The 22,571-nt window shown below is 47.6% G+C and overlaps 1 protein-coding gene across 1 annotated transcript; it reads right to left on the bottom strand.

The window, feature by feature from the left end:
* Positions 1-123: 123 nt before the first annotated feature.
* Positions 124-22,549, bottom strand: mtmr12 (myotubularin related protein 12). Its single transcript, XM_042320221.1, has 16 exons — positions 22,369-22,549; positions 15,292-15,349; positions 14,733-14,872; positions 13,916-13,988; positions 13,577-13,713; positions 13,393-13,483; positions 8,356-8,479; positions 7,927-8,002; positions 7,677-7,774; positions 7,270-7,473; positions 6,297-6,367; positions 5,313-5,485; positions 4,853-5,029; positions 3,221-3,379; positions 1,913-2,175; positions 124-929 (listed from the first exon to the last, which is right to left on the bottom strand). The coding sequence occupies exons 1-16, from the start codon at positions 22,438-22,440 to the stop codon at positions 575-577; spliced, it is 2,271 nt and encodes a 756-aa protein (XP_042176155.1). The 5' UTR covers positions 22,441-22,549; the 3' UTR covers positions 124-574.
* Between the last annotated feature and the right edge of the window lie 22 nt (positions 22,550-22,571).

The following is a 22,571-nucleotide window of genomic DNA, read 5'->3' as shown; positions in this document are numbered from 1 at the left end:
TTTGCAGTATAAAACATACAGCTGGCATCATTGGTTAACACATACTGTACACTTATGGCATAGAATCATGTGATTTTGGCTTGAAATCGGCTTCTAAACCATTAAGCAACCTCTGGCATTCCATCGAGAGACTAGCATTTTTTATTTAATTAAAAAAGGGCATACAAATGGTAATTCATTATTCAGTGCTTTACAGTAGTTATGTGTTTTAGACCGGACAGCTCTATGGTTCTTAACAGGACAGTAGTCAACTATGGACAGCTAGGAATTCTTTAAAGATGCCATTTCCTTTAAGCAAGAGACGGGACATACTCAGTCACAGTTTTGTTTGTAAGCAACAGGTTAAAAAAAAATGTTGCTCACCACAGTAGTGCACAAATGGTATTAGGATATATAGCTTTGGTCTTCTCTGTCTAAAGCAGGAACATGATGGTCCTGTCAACGATGGCTTTGAGCAGTGAGCACCACGACAGGTCCAACACTTTAGGTCCCGGTGTACAGTGTACAGTAACAGGCCTCCAACCAAACCCACCTCCCCATTGGGTTTGTGATAGACAGGGGGACTGTGTGTATCCTAGACCAGAGACTCCGGGCCACCATCATCCTCTCTATCGGCCAGGTTTCCTGGCATCCCGGTCACCATGAGACTCTGAAGCAGGCTGGTCGGTATGGCCGGTTTGAACGCCCAGTTCCTCGACGTCACGAAGGGGAACGACGACGACAGCCTCACCGAAGACCTGGCTGCGATCACCGCCGCCGCTGTCTTGGCCCTTGGCCTCGCCCCCTTATGGTTGGAGGTTAAAGTGCAGCCGTGGCGATCGAGCTGTCTCTGCAGCTCCTGAACCTCCCCCAGTATCTCAGAGACTTTACTCAGCATGGCCACTGGACCCCCTCCTAGGATCTGGACGTCGTGGATCCAGCGCAGGTACCTTTCATAGAAAGACAGAACACTAGAATAGTGATTGGACATCCCAGTAATGTGACTCAAATCGCAGCCATCTTGGTCAGGGAATTTTTCATTCTAGAAACCTATCAACTACAGTCAAATATGGTATATTATTATTATATAAAACAATTCATTTGTAGATATAACAAGTATGTCACAAAATAGGTTTATAAGTTCAAGGGTCTTTTCCTGGTGGAATAAAGGTTAAAACGCTGCACTTCCTGATTTCGTCTTAGATTTCGTTCGTTAAGAAATGATTGCGGCCATGACTGAATTCAAACGTAAACATGAGTTGGTTTTTGGGGGGGGTTGATGTGGGTCGTGTGTGTTCATAGGTGGTTAACCAAATCATTTCACCAATTAGCTTCAGCAGGCTGGTGTGCGACCATGGAAAAATTAGTTTGACTTTGGATAGCCGATCTCCAGGAAGAGTTATGGACCGTTAATAAATTAAATTAACGTAAATGAGACAATATGTCCAATCTGCACATCTTTTAGTTGTCTAATTAAATGCTTTCAATATTTAGATTTGTATTTTTAACAATTTATATTATTCACTTTTCTTTCTTCTTTTTGCTATTGACCTTTTAAAATATTGTCCCATGTACATTGTGTAATTTATTGATGGTCCATAACCAGCCCGATAGGGATATTGAATGTCAAAGCAAATTGAACAATCAGCTGCGCTCTAAATTGATGATTACTTGGGTACTGCCAGCTGTGGGCAGGATTGAAACAAACCCAACAAAAACTTTTACCGTACGCTTCATTTCAACATAATGTTTTCATATCATATTGCAAATCTCAGTTTTTGGACTTTATGACCAAAATGATCCTATTTACACGTTGAGGTCAATTTTTGACACTAAAATAAAAAAAATGTTTGACTCATATCAATGCAAATTAGGCCGTTTTCAAAAGGAAAAGTATCTTTTTAGGGGGATGTCCATCTCTACGGACAGGTACCTCTGCATCCAGACGCGTATGGAGGGACCATCCAGGCAGGGCAGCAGCAGACCATGGTAGTCCAATGGTTTAGTCTGCCACGCCTCGTAGAACTCCCTGACTGAAGACGAAGTCTGAGGGGAATCTGAGGAAGGAGACAGCATCCAGCGACTGAGCCTCTTTACACCGAGGATTTTCTTCAGGTTGTCCGCCTCGTCTTTAAAGAAGCCCTTCTTAGGGGGAGTCTTGAAGGCGGAGCTTGGCAGGGACAGCTGACGCAGGTGCTGGAAGGCAGATATAGAAGAACATTAGAGACATTTTGATCAGCATAATGTTGGAATATAGTAAACTGACTATTACAGTTGAATGAAGTGTGAGACCGAGAGAGAGCGACACAGACAGAGAGAGAGCGAGACACAGACAGAGCGAGACACAGATAGAGCGAGAGCGAGACAGAGCGAGACAGAGCGAGAGCGAGACAGAGCGAGAGCGAGAGCGAGAGCGAGAGCGAGAGCGAGACACAGACAGAGCGAGAGCGAGACACAGACAGAGCGAGAGCGAGACACAGACAGAGAGCGAGCGAGACACAGAGAGCGAGACACAGAGAGCGAGAGCGAGACACAGAGAGCGAGACACAGACAGAGCGAGAGCGAGACACAGAGAGCGAGAGCGAGACACAGAGAGCGAGAGCGAGACACAGAGAGCGAGAGCGAGACACAGAGAGCGAGAGCGAGACACAGAGAGCGAGAGCGAGACACAGAGAGCGAGAGCGAGACACAGAGAGCGAGACACAGACAGAGAGAGAGCGAGACACAGACAGAGAGAGAGCGAGACACAGACAGAGAGAGAGCGAGACACAGACAGAGAGAGAGCGAGACACAGACAGAGAGAGAGCGAGACACAGACAGAGAGAGAGCGAGACACAGAGAGAGAGAGCGAGACACAGAGAGCGAGAGCGAGACACAGAGAGAGCGAGACACAGACAGAGAGAGAGCGAGACACAGACAGAGAGAGAGCGAGACACAGACAGAGAGAGAGCGAGACACAGACAGAGAGAGAGCGAGACACAGACAGAGAGAGAGCGAGACACAGACAGAGAGAGAGCGAGACACAGACAGAGAGAGAGCGAGACACAGACAGAGAGAGAGCGAGACACAGACAGAGAGAGAGCGAGACACAGACAGAGAGAGAGCGAGACACAGACAGAGAGAGAGCGAGACACAGACAGAGAGAGAGCGAGACACAGACAGAGAGAGAGCGAGACACAGACAGAGAGAGAGCGAGACACAGACAGAGAGAGAGCGAGACACAGACAGAAAGAGAGAGTACCCTGGGCCTGTATGATTTCCTCACAGACGTGTCCTGCTTGGGCTTCTCGGTATACAAAGGGTTAGTGAAGAGATCCTGTGCCTTGCAGTCAAACTGCACCGACCAGTCCCACACTGTAGGGCAGTTCAATGGGCTTCTTTGTGTGTGGGGCGACTCGGCCTGCCAAGACAAGCAAACAGTCAGGCTGGGTGTATGTGGGCATACTGTATATGGTACAGGCTGTTTACCCTACTGTACACAGAAGAAGTGGAGACTGGTGGAGGGAGGACGGGCTCACTAACAGCATGGTAATGGACCGGCGCGGTAATGGAACGGAACAGTAATGGAATGGCACGGTAATGGAATGGTAACGGTAATGGAACGGCGCAGTAATGGTAATGGAACGGCGCGGTAATGGAACGGCACGGTAACGGCACGGTAACGGAACGGTAACGGAACGGCGCGGTAATGGAACGGTGCGGTAACGGAACGGGCGCGGTAACGGAACGGCACAGTAATGGTAACGGTAATGGAACGGCACGGTAATGGAACGGTAATGGTAATGGAACGAACGGTAACGTGCGGCACGGTAATGGTAACGGTACGGCACGGTAATGGAACGGTAACGGTAACGGGAACGGAACGGCACGGTAACGGAACGGTAGCGGTAATGGAACGGCACGGTAATGGTAATGGAACGGCGCGGTAATGGAACGGCGCGGTAATGGAACGGCGCGGTAATGGAACGGCGCGGTAATGGAACGGCGCGGTAATGGAACGGCGCGGTAATGGAACGGCGCGGTAATGGAACGGCGCGGTAATGGAACGGCGGTCACTGTTCCATTAATTCAATTCCAGATGTTACAATGAGCTCGTCCTCTGATTTAAAGTGACACCAGCCTCCACTGGCCCATGGACGTTCTGGTACAACACAGCTGGAAGAGACAGGGTCTGGTGTCTAGTCATCTACACTACAGGGTAACAGCTGGAAGAGACAGGGTCTGGTGCCTAGTCATCTACACTACAGGGTAACAGCTGGAAGAGACAGGGTCTGGTGCCTAGTCATCTACACTACAGGGTAACAGCTGGAAGAGACGGGGTCTGGTGTCTAGTCATCTACACTACAGGGTAACAGCTGGAAGAGACGGGGTCTGGTGTCTAGTCATCTACACTACAGGGTAACAGCTGGAAGAGACAGGGTCTGGTGTCTAGTCATCTACACTACAGGGTAACAGCTGGAAGAGACAGGGTCTGGTGTCTAGTCATCTACACTACAGGGTAACAGCTGGAAGAGACAGGGTCTGGTGTCTAGTCATCTACACTACAGGGTAACAGCTGGAAGAGACAGGGTCTGGTGTCTAGTCATCTACACTACAGGGTAACAGCTGGAAAAGACAGGGTCTGGTGTCTAGTCATCTACACTACAGGGTAACAGCTGGAAGAGACAGGGTCTGGTGTCTAGTCATCTACACTACAGGGTAACAGCTGGAAGAGACAGGGTCTGGTGTCTAGTCATCTACACTACAGGGTAACAGCTGGAAGAGACAGGGTCTGGTGTCTAGTCATCTACACTACCTGCCTGCCTGCTTGTGTCTTTACCCCGAGTAAGCTGCTGTATTGGTAATGAGTGTGCCTGCCTGCATGTGTCTTTACCCTGAGTAAGCTGTCTCTGTGGCCGTCATTGTTAAAGAGAAAGGTGGTGAAGACCGGAACATGGACGCTGTCAGATAGCACGGTCAGGTAGGTCTCTGAGAACTGGAAGGCCGGACCATGCTGCTGCTGTAGCTGCCACACACACTCCAGGAACAGCAGGAACACTGGAGACTGGCTCTGAGAGGACGGACAGAGGGACACACGTCACCTATACACCACAGATGTGTGTTTGTTTTTTTTAAACATACCGCTGGTCTCAAATCCTTGATTCCCCTACAGTCCTTGATTCTTAAAAAATCCTCTCCTTCTCAAAGCTCATTGGAGGAGGATGTCAAGGGGAGGGACTTGAGCCTTTACTCCAATTAGCTCTGATAGGGAGGCGGAAGAATCAAGGTTTTGATGGCTAGTTTAATTGTCAGACAACAGAACAAACAAAAACAGGACACCCGGATGATCCTACCTCCACCTTGTCCTTGAGGTGTAGATGGTTGGAGCGATCCAGGAAAGCATGTCCTCCTGCTACCCACTCCTTCTGCACCAGACTCTGGAAGCCCAGAAGAGTTCTGTAATAGGGGTCCAACATCAACTGGACCAGGCTGGAGACCACACAGCACAGGTCTGAGCCGCCCTCCTCTGGAAAAATACAACACAATCTAACACCCAGTACAGGTCCTAACCAGCCTCCTCTGATATTATACAATATAGAGGTAGGACCCAGTACAGGTCCTAACCAGCCTCCTCTGATATTATACAATATAGAGGTAGGACCCAGTACAGGTCCTAACCAGCCTCCTCTGATATTATACAATATAGAGGTAGGACCCAGTACAGGTCCTAACCAGCCTCCTCTGATATTATACCATATAGAGGTAGGACCCAGTACAGGTCCTAACCAGCCTCCTCTGATATTATACCATATAGAGGTAGGACCCAGTACAGGTCCTAACCAGCCTCCTCTGATATTATACCATATAGAGGTAGGACCCAGTACAGGTCCTAACCAGCCTCCTCTGCAACAAACACATATTTAACGGTAGACTCAGCGACATGACGTAGACACAGAAAGTACAACAGCATAGTGGGTCAATTTCTTCAACGACTAAGAGCATTGAAGCGCGAGGGTCAACTTCTCTGTTGTTTTGGTACCCTGGGTACCACACTGTAAACAGCAGATACTCTGTGTGACTGAGAGCCAATGTCTTGAATCTCGCTCATCTCAATATCACCGGAGCTGCTCGTGGCAATGTCATTTAGCGGAGTCTACCTTCAATTCATTTGATTGTTTTTATAGAACCAGGAGGATAGTCAACTCAGCAACATCCTCTCCTGAGTATCATTGTGGGACAAGCAGATAAAAATATATCAAACAAAATGTCAGGACACAGGATCTGTTTGGCCAAACTCCTTGTCAAATAAAATACAACCTTCCTCAAATGGTCCTTACCCATAATGAGAACATTGGTGTTTTCCTTTTCCAGGCTCTCAACTACCTCCACGGCCTTCTGGAGACACTGTCTGCAACACACAAGACATTGGCTCTCCGCGTGAGACATGATCCTAAACAAATACATTGGTAACACTTGTCAAATATTCAGTGGCCATTTGATTTGGCACACCCATCTAGTATTGAGTCAGACCCCTCCCTCCCCTGTGTCCAGAACAGCCTGAATTCTTCAGGAGTATGGATTCTACAAGGTATGGCATTCAAAAACATTTCTCGATTGGCATCTAGGGACCTAACTTTATCAAGGAAAACATTCCCCACACGGGTACACCACTGCCACCAGCCGGTACCGGTGACACCAGGCAGGATGGGTCCATGCACGCCAAATCCTGACTCAGCCATCAGAATGATGCAACAGGAACCGGGATTCGTCCCCACTCTTCAATTGTCCAGTGTTGATGATGTCGTGTCCACAGGAGCAGTTTCTTCATGTTTTTAGCTGATAGGAGAGGAACCCCAGGGTGGTCGTCTGCTGCAATAGCCAATCAGTGACAAGTTGTGCATTCGGGGATGCTGTTCTGCACACCACTGTTGTACTGCAGTTGTGGCCTGCCTGTTAGGTTGCACGCAGCTTCCCATTCTCCTTCGACTTCTCTCATCAACGAGCTGTTTTCACCCACAGGACTGTCGCTGACTGGATGTTTTGCTTGTCACACTATTCTCCGTAAACCCTAGACACTGTGGTGCGTTGAAAGAACCAGGAGGCCGGCCGTTTCTGAGATACTGAATCCGGCTCGCCTGGCACCGACGATCATACCGCAAAGTCTCTTAGGTCACTAGTTTTACGTTCAACCGAACAGTAGCGAGGCCTGTTTTATAGAGCAAACCACCTGGCTCACTGTCTGGAGGAGCGAACGGCTTGGTGTACCTAATAAACATTATAAAAAACAGTAGTTTGGTTTTCAAATCTCACCTGATGATGTCCAGCCATCCACAGTTGTCCAGTGAGGAGAACCATTTCATATCGGACATCCAGAACTCTGTTGTATTGTCGATGAGGAAGAACTGTTTGAATTTGTTGTAAGACAACAGGATGTCCTGAACGGTGGGCAGTGTGTCGGACAGGTCTTCTGTCTTTACGGAGTACAGGTGGTTGTGAGCCACTGCCGTCAACATTCTGCAACACACCTCACAGTGTTACACAACAGTCGGTACATTTCATAAACATTAAAAAAAAATATATATAAACATTTAAAGGGTAGGACTGGAAAAAAGTTATAAAATCACAACTTATCAAAATCAATACATACATAAGTATTCATCACTATTAAAAACACAGACGATACTCAATACGATGTAACCAATCAGGATGTCTTTTACTTCTCCATGTAGGTTTGTGGGACGTTGTCCTCTTGTACCAGGGGTATAGAGGCGGTTTTAAACAAGGCACAGCCGCTATGATGAGACCAGCACCACATCTGAAAACAGACATGATCAAATACATTCATTTATTTGTATATTGACCCCAATACAGCACGTGAAGAGTTACAGTCATATAATTAAAATGTGATACATTCAATATAAATCAAGTACCAGACACAAAACGACTTAAATAAAACCCGACACATACCGGTAATCCCTTTCCCTGGTACTTAGTCAAGTCTTCGTCCGAGACGTTTTTTGGGACTATAAAATACTGAGGCAACCTGCAGGAAATAGACGTTTTGGTTTACTCATAACATGATACAACAGGAAATAGACGTTTTGGTTTACTCATAACATGATACAACAGGAAATAGACGTTTTGGTTTACTCATAACATGATACAACAGGAAATAGACGTTTTGGTTTACTCATAACATGATACAACAGGAAATAGACGTTTTGGTTTACTCATAACATGATACAACAGGAAATAGAGGAATCCAAGAGAACGACTTCAACCAACAGCATGTTGATCAGGATACAACGTCTTGAGATTTAAATAGCATGTAACAGCAGTTATATTTCCTACGGCATTGGTCAGATGTTTAAGAAATAAATTTAAAAATGTCCGTACTTTGGAGAGAGCTCGAAGTTGCTGTTCTCCGACACCACTCTACAGTTTCCTTTAGTTCTCTTCATGTCTTGAGTCCAGTCCTCCACGGAGTCAAACATCACAGTCTGCTTTTTCCTCTGCGCCTCTGGAAAACACAAGGTACTGTCATTTTCAATGTCTCTCTCCCCTCCTTCACTGTGTGAACAGGTCAGTCACCACGCTGCATTTCTATCTATGTAATCTGCACTTCTCTGCATCTCTGGATGCAAAGGTCAGTGTTACTTACAATGGCTCTCTACAGATCCTACACATCCGAGATCTGAGACTACATCTGTATTAGTCATCGTCATGGTTTCCGGTCAACATTCTAGATTGACGTTTATTTTTTTATTGTCTCATCGCTGCAACTCCCCAACAGGCTCGGGAGGCGAAGGTTGAATCATGCATCCTCTGAAACGCCAATCCGCGATTCTTAACACCAGCCCCGCTTAACCACGGAAGCTAGCCGGGTTAGAGAACGTTGAGTTAAGTAAAAGCCCCCCCCCCCTCGGCCAAACCCGGACGATGCCAATTGTGTGCCGCCCTATGGGACTCCCGATCACAGCCAGGGTCTGTAGTGACGCCTCTAGCACTGCGATGCCTTAGGCCACTGTGCCACTCGGGAGGCCTTGTGCATAGACATTCTGTAACGGGTTGGTGATAATGACAGTGGTAAGACAGCATAAACAGAGCTCTGGCATGCAGGCGAGCAGATCTCAGAGTTAGAGAATAAAAAAACAGAAGTGTATGTGGACCAAACTGCAAATCATTTTTCATTGCTTTCACACAAAATGCATTCAATGACCACATTCTCCAAAATCCATCAACTCTGTTCTCATTCATACTCCGCCACCTGTAAAACTATATATTTGCAGCACATGTTTTCAAATGCTAACACACCGTTTCCAAAATGGTTAAAAACACATTCAACACAGAATGATGGCAAATGTCGTGTATTTCTGCAGGAACCAGACTGAAACCTATAGAAAATATCAGCAGGATATTTAATCATTCCAAACACATCTGAAAGCCGACCCACGAGTCAATGTTTTTAGTCTCGTTACCAAACAGACAAAAAGAGGACGGCTTCGGGAATGATTTAGTTTGGAAACAAGAATCAAGGGAGACAGGTTGGTGGGGAAAGAAGAGAGGCAGGGAGAGGGACAGGTTGGTGGGGGAAGAAGAGAGGCAGGGAGAGGGAGACAGGTTGGTGGGGTAGAAGAGTGGCTGAGAAAGGAGACGAAGACCAAGAGAAGTGGTCTCTGATGAGACGAGGGACATAATTACTGACCATTGTAAACCATGGTGTCTCTGAGAGGCCGGTTTAAAGGTGCAACCAACCAGCGTTCCACAGTTTTCCGGCAAAACAACAGGCGAGATGTGCTTCCTTCCAATGAGAATTGAACTGCATGTTGAGATGTGCTTCCTTCCAATGAGAATTGAACTGCATGTTGAGATGTGCTTCCTTCCAATGAGAATTGAACTACATATTACAGTACAATAACAGTGTGTTCACATTTTGACATGTTCTGACATTTTGAAATATATTGATTTGTTTTGTGTTTTTCAGTAGGATCCAAAAGGTTGCCTTCCACAGGAAGGAGGCAGAATATTATCAGATGCGCAGGAAATTGCCATGGTTGCCATGGTAATTGGCAACAATGCAATAAAACTGCAGGAAGTTCGGGACAGAGTGCTGGCAGACAATATCACTGTTGGGAATGTGAATACGGTCAGCACAACAACAGTTGCCAGAGTTCTAGAGAAACAAGGATGAAGCAGTTGTACCCTTTAAGAGAAACGGTGAACATGTCCAGGTAAGATGTCTGTTCAATAACCAAACAGGGTACATACACAGCTATGCATAATGTAAAGTACTGTAAAACTATGGATTTACTGTATTTCAGAGAGTAATGGAGATGGAAGCCAGGCGAACAGCGCATCATCCACAAAGATAAGCTGGATTCAACTTGTTAAAAACACGCCCGCAGGGGAAGACATGTGATTGGATAGAGAGCAACCGTGGATGTCCCAGGCCAGAGAGGAGCTAACATCACAATGTGTGCAGCACTGTGCAACGATGGTTTGCTGTTACACAAACCACTCATTGGTCCCTATAACACAGAGAGGTTAATTTCTCTGGATGAATCTGCATAATCAACTTGTGCCAGCAGAGGAGAGAGAGGCAAGAAACTCCCCCCTACCTTCGTTGTTGTGTGGGATAATGTGGCATTCCACCACTCTGCTGCAGTCACAGACTGGTTTACTGTACATCCCAGGATGTCAGTACTATTCCTGCCTCCATACTCCCCCTTCCTAAACCCCATAGATGTCAGGATATCAGTACTATTCCTGCCTCCATACTGCCCCTTCCTAAACCCCATAGATGTCAGGATATCAGTACTATTCCTGCCTCCATACTGCCCCTTCCTAAACCCCATAGAGAAGCTTCTCTCTGCGTGGAGGAGGAAGGTTTATGACCACCATCCACATGACCAGATGTCCTCACTGGATGCCATGATGTCCTCACTGGACTGCCATGACTTCCCCGAAGACTGCCGGGGTGTGGAGACACTTTCCCCCGAAGACTGCCTGGAGACACTTCCCCCCCGAAGACACTTCCCCCGAAGACTGCCAGGGTGTGGAGACACTTTCCCCCCCCGAAGACTGCCGGGGTGTGGAGACACTTCCTCCCCCGAAGACTGCCGGGGTGTGGAGACACTTCCTCCCCCCGAAGACTGCCGGGGTGTGGAGACACTTCCCCCCCGAAGACTGCCAGGGTGTGGAGACACTTCCCCCCGAAGACTGCCGGGGTGTGGAGACACTTTCCCCCCGAAGACTGCCGGGGTGTGGAGGAAGACTGCCGGGGTGTGGAGACACTTCCCCCGAAGACACTCCCCCCCCGAAGACTGCCAGGGTGTGGAGACACTTCCTCCCCCGAAGACTGCCGGGGTGTGGAGACACTTCCTCCCCCCGAAGACTGCCGGGGTGTGGAGACACTTCCCCCCGAAGACTGCCGGGGTGTGGAGACACTTCTCCCCCCCGAAGACTTCTGGAGACACTTCTTATTCTATAATGGAATACTGATTTACGTGAAAAATCATACAAACTTCAAAGAGAAAAGTTCATCATTTATTAATGCTCCTTGTTAGTGTTTTTTAGGTCGGTGTGTTACGAGGGACAATGTTATGCTTTCTGAGTGAGAATTGTTGCCAGTGTTCTGGTCCAACCAACTTATTTTGAGATGTATGAAGTGTTTTGGTGGTTTGAGTGAGTTTTGGAGGGGAGATGAACCGTTTGGCCTCAGATTCTTGTTGGTAATGCAGACTGTGTGAAGAGTTTTGAAAAAGTGGCTTCAGTGTTGACCGACACTTGTTAGCAATTGAACAAAAACTGTAATACCAGCCCTGTCTGGGGCATGCAGGCTAGTAGATCTGTGTTAATACCAGCTCTGTCTGGGGCATGCAGGCTAGTAGATCTGTGTTAATACCAGCCCTGTCTGGGGCATGCAGGCTAGTAGATCTGTGTTAATACCAGCTCTGTCTGGGGCATGCAGGCTAGTAGATCTGTGTTAATACCAGCCCTGTCTGGGGCATGCAGGCTAGTAGATCTGTGTAAATACCAGCCCTGTCTGGGGCATGCAGGCTAGTAGATCTCTGTGTAAATACCAGCCCTGTCTGGGGCAGGCAGGCTAGTAGATCTGTATAAATACCAGCCCTGTCTGGGGCATGCAGGCTAGTAGATCTCTGTGTAAATACCAGCCCTGTCTGGGGCAGGCAGGCTAGTAGATCTGTATAAATACCAGCCCTGTCTGGGGCATGCAGGCTAGTAGATCTGTATAAATACCAGCCCAGTCTGGGGCAGGCAGGCTAGTAGATCTGTATAAATACCAGCCCTGTCTGGGGCATGCAGGCTCAGAGTCAGCCCTGTCTGGGGCAGGCAGGCTGATCTGAACATGTCGGCAAGCAATGAGAGTAGGTATAAATACCAGACCGAGAGAGAGGCAGGCTAGAGATCTGTATAAATAACACTGTCAAGTCACTAAACAATGTGAGAGGAGACAGCTTAACACCACACTAAACAATGCTGCTTGTCATACTCTGTCAATGCAAGTTACCAGTCCATGACCACAAGGAAGAGAGAGGAGAGACCCTGACAGAGGAGCTTTGAAGAATGTCACAGCAGACATCTCCTGGCCCCAGTGCTGGCCGGGACAGACAAAGACCCTGTGGAGTCCTGCCTGACGATGAGAGGGGATGTTACAGTGGGCCACTACGTGGATCCTTCATCTCACCAACAGCTTTGTAAAGAGCCCTCCAACACACTTCCTGTTAGGGCTGGAACACATCATGTGTAACCATGGTAACACCCCCACATTCCAGAAAGCTGCTTCGGGGCTTCTCTCACTACCTCAGCCTTCTGCTCACAGAATACATGCAGAAATATTACTGAGAGACAACTAGAACTGAACTATAGCTACCTGGATACGAGGTGTTCTCTACAGTATAGCTACCTGGATACGAGGTGTTCTCCACAGTAACTATAGCTACCTGGATACGAGGTGTTCACTACAGTAACTATAGCTACCTGGATACGAGGTGTTCTCTACAGTATAGCTACCTGGATATGAGGTGTTCTCCACAGTAACTATAGCTACCTGGATACGAGGTGTTCACTACAGTAACTATAGCTACCTGGATACGAGGTGTTCTCTACAGTATAGCTACCTGGATACGAGGTGTTCTCCACAGTAACTATAGCTACCTGGATACGAGGTGTTCTCTACGGTAACTATAGCTACCTGGATACGAGGTGTTCTCTACAGTAACTATAGCTACCTGGATACGAGGTGTTCTCTACAGTAACTATAGCTACCTGGATACGAGGTGTTCTCTACAGTAACTATAGCTACCTGGATACGAGGTGTTCTCTACAGTAACTATAGCTACCTGGATACGAGGTGTTCTCTACAGTAACTATAGCTACCTGGGTACGAGGTGTTCTCTACAGTATAGCTACCTGGGTACGAGGTGTTCTCGCAGTAGGAGAAGGCAAAGAGACATCTCAGGGACTTGGGCTCCAGACAGTGGTGGACAATCCCCTGGAAGATCTAACAAGACAAAGTATGTTTCCAATCAAACAAATCAACCAACCAACAACATATAATACATTTGTGGTGATTTTTATAAGTCAGGAGCTGCACCTTTTTGGCATCTTCCTCTTTAGAGAAGGACAGAGAGAACTGAAACACCCGTAGGTCTTTACAGTGGATGATCATCTTTGATGGATACTTGTTCTTCACCAGGCCTCCTGTTATCAGCTTCCTCTTGTCTTCAGAACCTGAAGTCACAAAAATCATCAAGACACCAGTGATATTCTTTCAAAAAGGCAACGAACCCCCCCCCCTCTACCAATCTATTCATTCCAAGACTTTAAAATGACTAGTCAACACTGAATTACAAAATGAAGGCTGGAAGAAAACTATGAAATATTCAAAACTACATGAAACAAAATGATAGAACAATATTTCAGTAAGCGTCACCTCCATAGATGTTATCCACACACGAAAGAGGGATGTCATTTTCTCCGTAGAGTTTATTTTTGAAGAGCTGGCCCTACGTAAGGAAGGACATTATTAGAATATATATATATATATATCTCTCCATTCAGACACTTCCAAGGATAAACAGCAAGTCTGAGCTCTAATCAAAACCAACACTACTCATGAGTCACGTACTCAGTTCCTCAAATGGCTTCTGTAATAAAGAAAGTGTGTGCTTACTTTCTCGCATCGGAGTAGTTCCTCATCACCATCTGAGTGTGTATTTTATATTTTTATTATAGATCCTCATTACCTGCTGACAAGGAAGCAGCTACTCTTCCTGGGTGTCCAGAAAAATGTATTTAAAACATTATATTCACGACTGTGTGACCTCAGGCCACTACTCCACCACTACCACATATATACAGTACTAAATCCATGTGTGCGTGTGTGTATAGTGCATATCGCGTGTGTGTGTGTTGCTTCACAGTTCCCGTTGTTCCATAAGTTCATTTTTTTTCTTTAAATATAATTTCACTGCTTGCATCAGTTACTTGATGTTTTAGTTCAGAGGAACTGCCCACAGGGAAGAGAAGAGCCATTCGTCTGGATCTCCGAGGTCTGACGAGATATCCTCTCCCTGAACTGGTCTTTAAAGAACCGTGGAGAAGCCGACAACAAGTTCAGCAACACCCATTGATACAAGAGGCAGAGAAGCCGCTTTAAAAAAATCTATACTATTGAGACGCACCAAATCGGTCCATGACGAAGTGACCTATCAAAACGGTACGTTATTCAACGTGACGGCGGTCCTCACCATCTCCTCAGTGGGCTCCTCGTCGCTGACAAAGGACACTCTGAAGTTGGTGCAGAGCAGCACCCCAAAGACGCCTCGCTGTGACAGGTCATCCTGAGTGTATTTCAACACTGTGCTGGCACTGCAGAACACTACCTCACCTGTAGATGGGACAGAGACAGACGACAGGAGACAGGGACAGAGACGACAGGAGACAGAGACAGACGACAGGAGACAGACACGACAGGAGAACGAGACGACAACAAGACAGACGACAGGAGACAGAGACAGAGAGAGACGACAGGAGACAGACACGACAGGAGACAGAGACGACAACAAGACAGACGACAGGAGACAGAGACGACAACAAGACAGACGACAGGAGACAGAGACGACAACAAGACAGACGACAGGAGACAGAGACGACAACAAGACACAGACGACAGGAGACAGAGACAACAAGACAGACAACAGGAGACAGACGACATGAGTTTTTTGAGCAAATCAACTTGATGCCAAATGTTTCAATCATGAAGGAAACTCCAGGTTCTGGAGAGAGGAGGAACTTTTCCAGATGCACCTGGTAACAAGTCTGGGTGTTTCTCTTTTCTGGAGGGTTCCTTCTCTGACTTGATTTCCTGTGTGAAATGACAAAAACATTCATATCACTTTACTACCTCAATAATGTTCAAATATAAGAAAACAAACTAAAGCACTCATTCAAAAGGATGTCCTTTAAATGTATACAATTAACCAGGAGAATGAGAAAGAATAAATGTGATGGCATGTTTGTTATTTTCACTTGACAACAAACAGGGAAAGTCTGGTTTTGACATGCCTTCTAGCTAGCTTCTGACCATAGATAAGGCTCACTGTAAAGCAGTGACCATAGATAAGGATCCTTTTAAAGCTGTCACCATAGATCCTTTTAAAGCTATGGGCTACTGGTTTGCTCATACATCTGACACTTCTGGCCTCACAGAGGAAGTCAACTATTTCTGTATTAGTAACTGTAGCCCTCCCATTTGTATCTAAAGTCACAGCTAGGCCTAGCTAATGTGAGAGTCAAATATAGCCCTATATTCAGTCAGAGATAACAAACAAGCCTACAACATACTGGCCCTTATTCAGCTTGGAGCCTGGCCAGAAAGTAGGCTACTCCTCTTTGTAGTAAAACAGAGTGCCATTAGTAATAGCCCTATATTCAGTTACATCCCTTTCATGTTAACATGTTTTTCTGACAACTTTCTTTCCACCAAACGTAGCGGAATAATGGTCTTGGGCTGTTTTTCACGGTTTGGGCTAGGCACCAGTAAAAGGAAATCTCAACACTACAGCATACAATGACATTCTAGACGATTCTGCACTTCCAACTTTGTGGCAACAGTTGTTTGGGGAAGGCCCTTTCCTGTTTCAGCATGACAATGCAGCCATGAAAAAGCGAGGTCCATAAAGAAAGTTTTTGTCGAAAATTGATGTGGAAGAATTTGACTGGCCTGCACAGAGCCCTGACCTCAACCTCATTGAACACCTTTAGGATGAATTGGAATGCTGACTGTGAGCCAGGCCTAATCACTCAACATCAGTGCCTGACCTCACTAATGCTCTTGTGGCTGAATGGAAGCAAGTCCCTGCAGCAATGTTCCAACATCTAGAGGAAAGCCTTCCCAGAAGAGTGGAGGCTGTTATAGCAGCAATGTTCCAACATCTAGAGGAAAGCCTTCCCAGAAGAGAGGAGGCTGTTATAGCAGCAATGTTCCAACATCTAGTGGAAAGCCTTCCCAGAAGAGAGGAGGCTGTTATAGCAGCAATGTTCCAACATCTAGTGGAAAGCCTTCCCAGAAGAGTAGAGGCTGTTATAGCAGCAATATTCCAACATCTAGTGGAAAGCCTTCCCAGAAGAGTGGAGGCTGTTATAGCAGCAATGTTCCAACATCTAGTGGAAAGCCTTCCCAGAAGAGTGGAGGCTGTTATAGCAGCAGAGGGGGACCAACTTCATAGTAATGCCCATGATTTTGGAATGAGAGGTTGAGACGAGCCGGTGTCCACATACTTTTGGTAATGTGGTGTAATTAACATTGCCCAAAACACCAGTAAATACTATGTGAAAGCAGTATTAGGGAACAATAACATCAAGGCAATAGATGACTTGGAAGATAAACACTACAAACATATACAGTTGATTACAACATTTTGTCTCATGTTATCAAGATGTGTGAGAGTGTAAATCAGCTCTTCGTCTGAACTTTGAACCCCCATCATGTTGCTGGCTGCTCTTCGTCATAATCAAAACGGTAGTTGGCGTAGCAGGCAGCCCAGTAGCCTAGTGGTTAGAGCGTTGGGCCAGTAACCAGCAGGCAGCCCAGTAGCCTAGTGGTTAGAGCATTGGGCCAGTAACCAGCAGGCAGCCCAGTAGTAGTGGTTAGAGCGTTGGGCCAGTAACCAGCAGGCAGCCCAGTAGCCTAGTGGTTAGAGCGTTGGGCCAGTAACCAGCAGGGAGCCCAGTAGCCTAGTTCACACAGGAGGCGGCAGGTAGCCTAGTGGTTAGAGCGTTGGGTCAGTAACCAGCAGGCAGCCCAGTAGCCTAGTGGTTAGAGCGTTGGGTCAGTAACCAGCAGGCAGCCCAGTAGCCTAGTGGTTAGAGCGTTGGGTCAGTAACCAGCAGGCAGCCCAGTAGCCTCGTGGTTAGAGCATTGGGCCAGTAACCAGCAGGTAGCCTAGTGGTTAGAGTGTTGGACCAGTAACCAGCAGGTAGCCTAGTGGTTAGTGTTGGGCCAGTAACCAGCAGGTAGCCTAGTGGGCAGGTAGCCTAGTCGTTAGAGCGTTGGGTCAGTAACCAGCAGGTAGCCTAGTGGTTAAGAGCATTGGGTCAGTAACCAGCAGGTAGCCTAGTGGTTAGAGCATTGGACTAGTAACCAGCAGGTAGCCCAGTAGCCTAGTGGTTAGAGCATTGGGCCAGTAACCAGCAGGAAGCCCAGTAGCCTTGTGGTTAGTAACCAGCAGGCAGCCCAGTAGCCTAGTGGTTAGAGCGTTGGGCCAGTAACCAGCAGGCAGCCCAGTAGCCTAGTGGTTAGAGCATTGGGCCAGTAACCAGCAGGGAGCCCAGTAGCCTAGTTCACACAGGAGGCGGCAGGTAGCCTAGTGGTTAGAGCGTTGGGTCAGTAACCAGCAGGCAGCCCAGTAGCCTAGTGGTTAGAGCGTTGGGTCAGTAACCAGCAGGCAGCCCAGTAGCCTAGTGGTTAGAGCGTTGGGTCAGTAACCAGCAGGCAGCCCAGTAGCCCGTGGTTAGAGCATTGGGCCAGTAACCAGCAGGTAGCCTAGTGGTTAGAGTGTTGGACCAGTAACCAGCAGGTAGCCTAGTGGTTAGTGTTGGGCCAGTAACCAGCAGGTAGCCTAGTGGGCAGGTAGCCTAGTCGTTAGAGCGTTGGGTCAGTAACCAGCAGGTAGCCTAGTGGTTAAGAGCATTGGGTCAGTAACCAGCAGGTAGCCTAGTGGTTAGAGCATTGGACTAGTAACCAGCAGGTAGCCCAGTAGCCTAGTGGTTAGAGCATTGGGCCAGTAACCAGCAGGCAGCCCAGTAGCCTAGTGGTTAGAGCGTTGGGCCAGTAACCAGCAAGCAGCCCAGTAGCCTAGTGGTTAGAGCGTTGGGTCAGTAACCAGCAGGCAGCCCAGTAGCCTAGTGGTTAGAGCATTGGGCCAGTAACCAGCAGGCAGCCCAGTAGCCTAGTGGTTAGAGCGTTGGGCCAGTAACCAGCAGGCAGCCCAGTAGCCTAGTGGTTAGAGCGTTGGGCCAGTAACCAGCAGGGAGCCCAGTAGCCTAGTTCACACAGGAGGCGGCAGGTAGCCTAGTGGTTAGAGCGTTGGGTCAGTAACCAGCAGGCAGCCCAGTAGCCTAGTGGTTAGAGCGTTGGGTCAGTAACCAGCAGGCAGCCCAGTAGCCTAGTGGTTAGAGCGTTGGGTCAGTAACCAGCAGGCAGCCCAGTAGCCTCGTGGTTAGAGCATTGGGCCAGTAACCAGCAGGTAGCCTAGTGGTTAGAGTGTTGGACCAGTAACCAGCAGGTAGCCTAGTGGTTAGTGTTGGGCCAGTAACCGGCAGGTAGCCTAGTCGTTAGAGCGTTGGGTCAGTAACCAGCAGGTAGCCTAGTGGTTAAGAGCATTGGGTCAGTAACCAGCAGGTAGCCTAGTGGTTAGAGCATTGGACTAGTAACCAGCAGGTAGCCCAGTAGCCTAGTGGTTAGAGCATTGGGCCAGTAACCAGCAGGCAGCCCAGTAGCCTAGTGGTTAGAGCGTTGGGCCAGTAACCAGCAGGCAGCCCAGTAGCCTAGTGGTTAGAGCGTTGGGTCAGTAACCAGCAGGAAGCCTAGTGGTTAGAGGGTTGGGTCAGTAACCAGCAGGTAGTCTAGTGGTTAGAGCATTGGGCCAGTAACCAGCAGGTAGCCTAGTGGTTAGAGCGTTGGGCCAGTAACCAGCAGGGAGCCCAGTAGCCTAGTTCACACAGGAGGCGGCAGGTAGCCTAGTGGTTAGAGCGTTGGGTCAGTAACCAGCAGGCAGCCCAGTAGCCTAGTGGTTAGAGCGTTGGGTCAGTAACCAGCAAGCAGCCCAGTAGCCTAGTGGTTAGAGCGTTGGGTCAGTAACCAGCAGGCAGCCCCAGTAACCAGCAGGTAGCCTAGTGGTTAGAGTGTTGGTTAGCCTAGTGGTTAGTGTTGGGCCAGTAACCAGCAGGTAGCCTAGTGGGCAGGTAGCCTAGTCGTTAGAGCGTTGGGTCAGTAACCAGCAGGTAGCCTAGTGGTTAAGAGCATTGGGTCAGTAACCAGCAGGTAGCCTAGTGGTTAGAGCATTGGACTAGTAACCAGCAGGTAGCCCAGTAGCCTAGTGGTTAGAGCATTGGGCCAGTAACCAGCAGGTAGCCTAGTGGTTAGAGCGTTGGGTCAGTAACCAGCAGGCAGCCCAGTAGCCAGCGTTGGGTCAGTAACCCAGCAGGTAGCCTAGTGGTTAGAGCGTTGGGTCAGTAACCAGCAGGTAGCCTCGTGGTTAGAGCATTGGGCCAGTAACCAGCAGGTAGCCTAGTGGTTAGAGTGTTGGACCAGTAACCAGCAGGTAGCCTAGTGGTTAGTGTTGGGCCAGTAACCAGCAGGTAGCCTAGTGGTTAGTCGTTAGAGCGTTGGGTTGGTAGCCAGTGGTTAACCAGCAGGTAGCCTAGTGGTTAGAGCATTGGACTAGTAACCAGCAGGTAGCCTAGTGGTTAGAGCGTGGGTCAGTAACCAGCAGGTAGCCTAGTGGTTAGAGCATTGGGCCAGTAACCAGCAGGTAGCCTAGTGGTTAGAGCATTGGGACAGTAACCAGCAGGTAGCCTAGTGGTTAGAGCGTTGGGTCAGTAACCAGCAGGTAGCCTAGTGGTTAGAGCGTTGGGCCAGTAACCAGCAGGTAGCCTAGTGGTTAGAGTGTTGGGCCAGTAACCAGCAGGTAGCCTAGTGGTTAGAGCGTTGGGTCAGTAACCAGCAGGTAGCCTAGTGGTTAGAGCATTGGGACAGTAACCAGCAGGTAGCCAGGTAGCCTAGTGGTTAGAGTGTTGGGTAACCAGCAGTAACCAGCAGGTAGCCTAGTGGTTAGAGCATTGGGACAGTAACCAGCAGGTAGCCTAGTGGTTAGAGCATTCGGCCAGTTGGGCCAGTAACCAGCAGGTAGCCAGTAACCAGCAGGTAGCCTTGTGGTTAGAGTGTTGGGCCAGTAACCAGCAGGTAGCCTAGTGGTTAGAGTGTTGGGCCAGTAACCAGCAGGTAGCCTAGTGGTTGGTTAACCAGCACGTAGCCTAGTGGTTGGGACCAGTAACCAGCAGGTAGCCTAGTGGTTAGAGTGTTGGGCCAGTAACCAGCACGTAGAGTGGTTAGAGTGTTGGGCCAGTAACCAGCAGGTAGCCTAGTGGTTAGAGTGTTGGGCCAGTAACCAGCAGGTAGTCTAGTGGTTAGAGCATTGGTGGTTAGCCTAGTGGTTAGAGTGTTGGGCCAGTAACCAGCAGGTAGTAGCCTAGTGGTTAGAGTGTTGGGCCAGTAACCAGCACGTAGCCAGTGGTAGAGCATTGGGCCAGCAGGGAGTCTAGTGGTTAGAGTGTTGGGTCAGTAACCAGCAGGTAGTCTAGTGGTTAGAGTGTTGGGTCAGTAACCAGCAGGTAGCCTAGTGGTTAGAGTGTTGGGCCAGTAACCAGCACGTAGCCTAGCGGGTAGAGCATTGGACTAGTAACCGAAAGGTTGGTGGATTGAATCCCCGAGCTGACCTGGTACAAATCTGTCGTTCTGCCCCCTGAACAAGGCAGTTTAACACACTGTTCCTAGGCAGTCATTGAAAACACGAAATTGTTCTTAACTGACTTGCCTTGTTAAATAAAAATAAATAAAACACAACCCATTGGAGAGCTTGATAAGAGCAGCCACTACTCTCTAAACAGCGATGAAAACATCAGGGATTTCTTATCAGGAAATACTGTGTCACCGAAGCTGTTCAAACATTCACTAAATCTTGTAGAGCCACTGCTTTAATCCTGTGCATGTCCACGTTTCTCCTGTTAGCGTTACATTAAAAAGTCAGCTTCCTATAAGCTAGGACGTCATTCGGAGGACACACATGACTCCGAACTTGCCTGCTCTGCTTACCACCTAAGTTTATTATGTAGCTGGGTTAATAAGTGTTTGGGAGTCAAACTGCAGCCCATCAGCCATTACTTTGCCACACGAATATGGACTACTGGGTCCGTCATGTGATGTTCATAAAACTACGACTTCCTGACAGTGGGATAACAGTATGTTACGGTTTCTTTCATGGGATTTTGACTAATCATTCATTGCTGAATGACTGCTGTTCTGTAGCCTACACTGTGTTGCGTTCTTGAATATAATAGATATATCTTGCCCATGTTAAATGCCCTATAAAAAAAATATGTTGGCTTCTGCACTTTCTGCTACGGCTTCCCACGGAAGTTGTGCTGTTCCCATATGTCCACACTTCAGATACGATGTAGGCAACAATGTGCTCAATCGTCATTACGAATTCCCATACCGGATAATAACTCAATCTACAATGATTTCAGATGGTGTTTTACGGATAGAGAAATAGAAACATTATATTGCATGTTTACCATCTATATTTTCTAGTTTGACTAACTATTCCATGCAGATGTGACAGATGAAATGTCACACAAACTCAATGTAAAATAAATGTTTGTTTTTTTTAAAGGCTGAGAAACAGGAGTTAACAATGTATCTTGAACTGGCTGTAAAAAGACTCGTCACACAAAAACAAACACTGTTACAGTTGCCAGGGTGTCTGCTGCCCAAATATTACCGGGGGAAATAAAGCACGATATTTTATATTCATTCAGAACATGACGAGACACACTATTCTCCGGAGACTAACTGTGTTCCAGGACAAAACAGTCATATCGGATGGCAATGCTTGTTTTTCTTCAACTAGGTTTAGCGGGCTACGAGCGGCTTTCCAGTCCCCACAACCCCGCCCCAGTCATGTTAGTCAGATAGTATTACTGCTAACTAGTCCGTATCAAATAAAGACAGGCTTTTTATCTCTCTCTCCCTCTATGTCATCCAACATGCATAATCGCGTACACTAATAAAGCACAATTTAATTAAAAAAATATATAACTTACCTCGGGCGTCACATAAGAAACAAACGAAGGTTTGGCAGACTTCCCACCAGCGCTCCCTAAACTACTCAACATTTCTAGAACTTGTAGTTGACAACTATCTATTTTCTCTGCCCCCTGAACCCAGGTGGAAATAAGGGGCCAAAACAGAAGAATAACCTGCTTTAACAGAACCCGCCCATCGAACATCCGCATTGGCCTTGTGC

This window comes from Oncorhynchus tshawytscha, linkage group LG04, assembly GCF_018296145.1.
Source record: "Oncorhynchus tshawytscha isolate Ot180627B linkage group LG04, Otsh_v2.0, whole genome shotgun sequence".
NCBI classification, from domain to species: Eukaryota; Metazoa; Chordata; class Actinopteri; order Salmoniformes; family Salmonidae; genus Oncorhynchus; species Oncorhynchus tshawytscha.
This window is presented reverse-complemented; position numbering and strand designations above follow the sequence as displayed.

Coding starts and splice junctions, on each gene's coding strand:
- mtmr12 (XM_042320221.1), bottom strand. CDS start 22,440: ATGTTGAGTAGTTTAGGGAGCGCTGGTGGGAAGTCTGCCAAACCTTCG. Junction 15,350..22,368: donor TTTCTTATGTGACGCCCGAG/GTAAGTTATATA, acceptor CATTTCACACAG/GAAATCAAGTCAGAGAAGGA. Junction 930..1,912: donor ATACGCGTCTGGATGCAGAG/GTACCTGTCCGT, acceptor TTTCTATGAAAG/GTACCTGCGCTGGATCCACG.